Raw genomic sequence first — 6,972 nt, forward strand, 5'->3', positions numbered from 1 at the left:
TTTCTTTATTATGTACAGCAAGAGTTGTTGGGAAGAGTGAGAGTTTTCAAGTCCAGTATTTTAATTCTCTTTAGATGTGGTATATCTAGGACATCTGTATATGGAAGGGGCTAGATGCTTTCAAAAACCTTTTATGGTAATCTTTTGTTGCAGAACTGTCAAATTTGGGTCTCGATAATGGAAGAAGGTAGCAAAAGCTGGGGGAGAGAGATTTTCCTCTTAAATCTAGTGTAAGGGGATTTAAAGTTCTTTTTTCATCCAGCTAAAAACTGCCTTTCTTATCGTCCTCTTTCTAGGTTTCCATGAAGATAAAAGGTTGAAATGTGGGTAGCCTGTTGGTAGCTTGGTGCTGGTTGTCATCTGGAAGGTTCCTGCTGGTGTCTTCTCCCAGTAGTTGGTGTCACATTGGCTGCTGAGAGTCATGAAGGTTGTACCGGAGAAGAATGCGGTCCGCATCCTGTGGGGTAGGGAACGAGGTACCCAGGCACTGGGAGCTCAGCGGCTCCTGCAGGAGTTGGTGGAGGATAAAACTCGATGGATGAAATGGGAGGGCAAGGTAAGGTGGTGGAAGAGGTGTGCAGGCTGATGTTGGAGCGGGGGATGGGAGGCAGGGATTTGAAATAAATTCTCACAATTGTATATTTGATGTGTTACGCTTGATATGCTCTCTGGCTGTGTTCAGTTCCTGCAGTGGTGTGATAATAGATATGTTCCTGCAGCGGGTTCCCCTTATTGTCTGTGTGGCTTACAGTTCAAGTATGATCATATGACACTTGCGACACTTCCTGCTTTGTTGGCTTTTTCAGAAAGTTGAGTTACCAGACAGTCCACGCTCCACCTTCTTGCTGGCGTTTAGTCCAGACAGGTAATTAACTCCTAGTTCATTCCCTGTTTCAGCAGTCTCCTTGCACTTACAGAAGTGAAGGAGCTTTATGCCCGTTGAGTGGTTCAAGCCTGAACAGCCAAGAAAAACTTCTAGTTCCTGATGTGCACATCTTAATCTCACAGCTTCAAGCGTAGCTGATATTTAATTTCTGAGATGTCCAAGAGATGTGTAGTTTTAAGGAAAAGGGGTTTGTATGGCTGCCACGAGATCTCATAAAAAAAACTTGAGGGAGTAAAGGTGCTTCATCACAACATACCAAGGAGTTGAGGCACATCCACTGGGATATTGAGGATGTGAGAACAGAGCAGAATGATGCCTGTGTTGGAAACAGAAATGGAGGTGGGATCTCTCAGAGGTGGGACTCTGGTTGAGCTGGTGTGGAAAACTGGGAATGTTCATTTGCCCCAAACTGTCACTCAAAAGAGTTCCTTCTGAGCTGTATGTTGACTCTGACTTTAAAAGTCAAGTTTGTGCTTGCAGATCTGATGAGCTCGTTTGCATGAACCCCAAAATCTGGCCACAAGAACCTCCATTGCCTTTGGTGATACAGTAGCCTCTTATTCTTTGAGTGTGGGGCTCTCTGCAGGACTGCTGCTGGGTTAGATGTGGAAAGACCCTGTTGAGTTGAAGCTAACCACAGATTGGTCTTGCTGTACTCTTTTCGTGTTGATGTTTATCCTGCCTTCTGCATTCCCAGGACCCTAATGGCTTCCACACATGTGAATCACAACATTTACATCACAGAGGTGAAAACGGGCAAGTGTGTTCATTCCTTGGTTGGACATCGCCGCACTCCCTGGTGTGTGACCTTTCATCCCACCATCCCAGGCCTCATTGCTTCAGGATGCCTAGATGGGGAGGTTAGAATTTGGGATCTACATGTAAGTCTTTCCTGAAACTCATACACCTTTCATAGTTGGTGGGTGGTTGACCTTTTTAGTCTGAAATTGTTTCCCAAATGTTGCCTGGTAAGAAACCTGTTTGGAAGTTTTATGTAGAACAGATTGTAGCCATCCTCCTTTGTCTAGAGAGACAATGACAGATTTTTTTTGTTCAGTCAGACCAGCTAGGTGGTTGTTCTTAGACCAGATATATGTGCAAGGTTAAGTGATAGCTCTGGAGAACTTTGTGCCAGGTGCCTGTTTAGCTTATGTGAAAGATTTGATATCTTTCATTCCATTGGGCATATTTGAACTTTTCATTAGAGAAGCTCCTGCCCTATCTGTTCTACTTTGCTGAATGATCTTTCCAGAGACAAAACTAACTGGTTGTTCTGAAAGGCAGTGTTTGTATGGACTGCTTGAGACATGCTCAGTTGTAAAAAATATTTTGTGGTTATTGCTGTAGACAGTTCTATGGTCATGACATGGACTCGTATTAGAGCGGCTGTTGCTGTTGAAAACATGTCACTTCTGTGCTGTAGGCAGTTTTGGAGAGGGCACGTACATGGAAACCCAGTGATCTCAAACTGCGTGATAAACTGCTTGTGATTCTTGACTCCTCACCCAGGGTGGAAGTGAAAGCTGGTTCACAGATAGCAACAATGCCATTGCATCGCTTGCTTTTCATCCTACGGCTCAACTCTTGCTGATTGCAACGGCCAATGAGATACATTTCTGGGACTGGAGCCGTCGAGAGCCTTTTGCAGTGGTGAAGACAGCCAGCGAAATGGAGCGGGTCCGGTGAGTTCTTGTTTCCAGGAGCAGTGAATGCTTATCTAGAGAAAATGGTCTGATTTGGGGGCTGAGGGTTGTTCCTATGGGATACTGCATTCCTTCACACAGAGAGAGTAGGGAGAAGCATTGTCTACAATTCTTTCATCTAACTAGTAGAATGAGTTCTGTGGGTAGGAGGCAAAGCAATTGGAAATAATGTATCAGTTTGGCTTTTCTTATTTATAGTCCTATAAATGTCTTTGTATCTACTCTGTTTTTGTTTGTAAACTTGGTTATTAAACTTGTCAGCATTAAGGATGAGAAAACCCAGAAGTTGCTGGAAGAGAGTGCTGAACTACTATGCAAGTCCAATTACACAGAAAACTGTTGCTGGAAATTTGATGCCATCTTTTGAGCAGTTTAAGACAGTGAAGAAACATTCAAGAGGAGTTAATCTTTCCCTTTGTACTTAATTCCAAATTGTAATATTTATGTACATCTTCCCTAAAACTTCCTGGCTGTTCCAACTGATGCAGAAGTGCTTGCTTCCACCTTTTAACTCCTCTGTAGCATTGCTGTGGACTAAAAAATAACTGCAGTCTTCAGGTACATAAATGTATTTTCTTAATGCATAAATTTTTTGATGTCCTTTGGAAACTAAGGTAGTAACATAGTAACTTTCTCATTGCATGTATTTCACGTAGGATTTTCTTTTGTGCAGTGTCCAACTTTCTGTGTCAATGTGGAATGTGAACTGATGATTGATACTGTCTTTGCTCTTATTTTAGGTTAGTACGGTTTGATCCCTTGGGACACTACTTGCTCACAGCAATTGTTAACCCTTCCAACCAGCAGGTAAGGGTAATGTCAGTACCTGCACTGGCTGACTCTTTACAAGATGCTCCACGTGTGTCAACCCTAGTTTGTTCCTAAGCAGCCTTATGCTATTCCAAAAAACCTGAAGACTTTCCAAGCTGAGTTCTGTCCCAACTTAATTGGTCGTAGGAATGTTTTCACATAATGTGCAGGACTATTAAAGAACTCTTAGGTGTGCTTGTTTTGCCCCCACTGTCATTAGTGGTGGGACAGATTTCTTCATCCGCCTGCTCTTTCAGTTGTTTTGTGACATTCTCCTGGATTTGAAGCTATGTAAGGTATGATTAGCAGTGCTCCTCACTGCTGCTGGCTCTCACATGCTGCTGATTCTGTTGGTATAAACTGTGTGTTGTTCTAGCTCGCTCGGCTGCAGGAAGAGCTCGTCTGGATCCCAGAAATGAGCTCCTTTGAAGTCTAGCATTGACTTGCAGGAAGCCAGACTCTTTTTTCATCTCTCAGAAGAGGCTTTATCACATCCTTTCATCTGTCTGGGATAGTAGTTGGCTTTCTTGTGTTTATCTGGAAGCGTAGGATTTTTGCTGTGAGGAAGCTGAGCTTTGTTTCCTTCTGCAGAGTGACGAGGAAGTGGAAATCTCCGTGGACAGCACAGAGATGCCGCATTATCGCCAGCGCGCTATCCTTCCCTCTCAGCCTGTGAGGCGCACACCTCTCCTCCACAACTTCCTGCATATGTTGTCCTCCCGCTCCTCTGGCATACAGGTGGGAGAGCAAAACAGTGTTCAAGACTCTGCTACCCCATCCCCTCCACCGCCTCCACCACCACCACCTCCGCCTCCAGCCAGTGAGAACACAAGGGCATCTGTTTATAACAGGCTCCGGGAGCGTGTCAGCTACCCCACAGCAGAGTGCTGTCAGCACTTGGGGATGTTGTGCCTTTGCAGCCGATGCTCTAGTGCAAGACTTCCGTCTTCTCTGTTCCCACACCAGGAAAACGCACCCTCCACGTCTTCTGGGGCTACTGGCACGTCCTTCTCCTCTGTGCAGACAGAGCCTTACCAGCCCCCAGAGCAGGCATCTGTAGCACAGGAGGAGCAGGGGATACTTAACAGGCCCTCTGCTTTCAGCACAGTTCAGAGCAGCGCTGCTGGCAACACCCTGCGCAACCTTAGCCTGGGCCCCACGCGGCGGTCCCTGAGCGGGCCCTTGGCAGGCCACCAGTCCCGCTACCAGCAGTCTGCAAGAGAGATGGCTTCAGGCTTGGGCGGGTCTGACTGGTCCAGGACAGTGCTGAACATGAGCTCCAGGTCAGAGCTGGAAGCCATGCCTCCCCCTAGGACCAGTGCCTCCTCTGTGAGCTTGCTGTCGGTGCTGCGGCAGCAGGAGGGAGGTTCCCAGGCATCAGTCTATACCTCTGCAACAGAAGGGAGAGGCTTCCTAGCCCCAGGGGCTGAGGCGGACAGTGGTAGTAGCACTGGCCCGAGCAATCCGGCCAGCATCCGTAATGAGCTCCAGTGTGATTTGAGGCGATTCTTCCTGGAATATGACCGACTTCAGGAGTTAGATCAGGGAATTGCTGGGGAGCCCAGCCAGTCGCAACAGGCTCAAGAAATGCTCAACAACAACATTGAGCCTGATCGGCCTGGTCCCTCCCATCAGCAGACTCCACACAGCAGTGAAAACAATTCCAATTTATCCCGGGGTCACCTGAACCGCTGTCGCGCTTGTCATAACCTGCTGACCTTTAACAATGACACGCTGCGCTGGGAAAGAAGCACGCCTAGCTACACACCAGGGCAGGTCCAAAGCACATTTGAGGGTGTGCCTCCAAATACCAGCCAGGTGCAGCCTGCAGAGAGAACCGAGGGCAGAGCTCCTGCCTCTAGCAGGCTGCAGCTGGGCAGCTCTTCCACCCCGCAGGAGGAGAGGACCGTGGGAGTGGTCTTTAACCAGGAGACGGGGCACTGGGAGAGAGTTTACAGCCAGTCGGCTTCAAGCAGACCTGGGAATGTATCACAGGAGGCCTTAAACCAGGAAATGCCTGAGGAAAGCTCAGAGGAGGATTCACTCAGGAGGTAAGATATATGCCCAGCCTTCCTCCTCCATTTTTTCTCAAATCTTTCCCATCTGGTCTGAGTTTTTCTGTACTTTCAGAATTTAAAACCTTTTCTTATGTGTTTATGTGCTGTTTGTGTAGATGAAAACACTGAGACATTGCATTGATGTCTTTTATAGCTGCTGTTGTCATTCTGTTTATAGGGTTCTGAAGGTCGTAAGCGCAGGGAACTTGCCTCTTAATGGGGAAGGAGGATAATAGCACATACATGGCAAAAAGACATGCTTTTGTAGAGGAGCTCTGGGATGAACCGTGTTCCTGATGTTTCCCAGATGTTGCAGAAAGGAACACAGGATATACTGCTGTCTTTAGTATGTCATACCATGTGCATGCTGTGCATGGAGAATTTACCCAGGTTATGCATGGGAGATCAAGCAGGAGTTGAGAACTGCTTTTCTGTGTCATAGAACCATAGAATTGCCTTTGAGTTGGAAGGGACTCTTAAAGGCCACCCAGTCCAACTTCTGTGTCATAAACGGGGTCACTCACAGCTAGATAAGTTTGCTCAGAGCCCAGTCCAGCCTGACCTTGAATGTCTCCAAGGATGGGACATCCACCATCTCTCTGGGCAACCTGCTCCAGTGCCTCACTACCCTAATTGTAAAGAACTCCTTCCTTACAGCCAATCTAAATCTCCCATTCTTTAGATTGAAACCATTTCCGCTTGACTTGTCACAACAGATCCTGCTAAAGAGTCTGTCCCCTTCTTTCTTTTAGCCCACCCTTTAGGTACTGAAGGGCTGCTGTCAGGTCTCCCTGAGCCTTCTCTAGACTGAACAGCCCCAGCTCTCTCAACCTGTCCTATATAGGGGAGGTGTTCCATCACTTGGATCGTTTCTGTAGCCCCGCTCTGGATGTGCTCCAACAAGTCCACATCTCTCCTGTTCTGAGACTCCACACCTGGATGCAGTATTCCAGATGAGGTCTCACCAGTGCAGGGTAGAGGGGCAAGATCACCTCCCTCAGCCTGCTGGCGACGCTGCTTTTGACTCAGGCCAGGGTATGGTTGGCTTTGGGGGCTGTGAGGGCACACTGCTGACTCATGTCCAAACTTGCCATCCACCAGTACTCCAAGTCCTTTTCAGCAGTGCTGAGTATTCCGTTTTGTTGAGAGTTGCGGAGTTGGCAACAATCGTTTATTTGGGTGTTGCCATGTAGAGTGAGAAGAGGTAAAGCTCCATGTCAGATGGCTGGCATATACCTTAGTTGTGAGTGTTTGATCAAACCTATGTGTTTTCCTTGCCTTTGATACAGAATTAAGTTTTGAAAGTGGCTTTTGTTCACCTGAATCTGCTGAGAGCTGCTTGGGAGCCTCCTGATCATTGGAAATCGTAGGGCCTGCTGTATTCATTTTTAGCAAGGTGATTCTGTTTTGGAAGGATTTTTAAGACTTCAGATGTGTTAGAGGAAATGGAGCAAGCCAAATCAGGCTTCCTCTCCACTGGCTTGTAGCAGTGATCTAGCTACGTAGGCATTCTTTG

The 6,972-nt window shown here is 47.0% G+C and overlaps 1 protein-coding gene across 1 annotated transcript; it reads left to right on the plus strand.

Moving 5' to 3' along the window:
- The first annotated feature begins 296 nt into the window (after positions 1-296).
- LOC104911101 (activating molecule in BECN1-regulated autophagy protein 1) lies at positions 297-5,472 on the plus strand. The gene is made up of 6 exons (XM_031553532.1): positions 297-556; positions 807-865; positions 1,584-1,767; positions 2,396-2,568; positions 3,330-3,396; positions 3,991-5,472. Exons 1-6 carry the CDS (start codon positions 422-424, stop codon positions 5,452-5,454), a joined length of 2,082 nt encoding a protein of 693 aa, XP_031409392.1. The 5' UTR covers positions 297-421; the 3' UTR covers positions 5,455-5,472.
- Positions 5,473-6,972: the final 1,500 nt, after the last annotated feature.

The sequence above is a fragment of the Meleagris gallopavo genome, chromosome 5, assembly GCF_000146605.3.
Source record: "Meleagris gallopavo isolate NT-WF06-2002-E0010 breed Aviagen turkey brand Nicholas breeding stock chromosome 5, Turkey_5.1, whole genome shotgun sequence".
NCBI lineage: Eukaryota > Metazoa > Chordata > Aves > Galliformes > Phasianidae > Meleagris > Meleagris gallopavo.

What these genes read in the sequence shown, in the direction of transcription:
- LOC104911101 (XM_031553532.1), top strand. Translation starts at nt 422, where the DNA reads ATGAAGGTTGTACCGGAGAAGAATGCGGTCCGCATCCTGTGGGGTAGG. An exon ending in CTGGCGTTTAGTCCAGACAG is followed by an intron (nt 866 to 1,583) that starts GTAATTAACTCC and finishes CTGCATTCCCAG; the next exon opens with GACCCTAATGGCTTCCACAC. An exon ending in TTAGAATTTGGGATCTACAT is followed by an intron (nt 1,768 to 2,395) that starts GTAAGTCTTTCC and finishes CTCCTCACCCAG; the next exon opens with GGTGGAAGTGAAAGCTGGTT.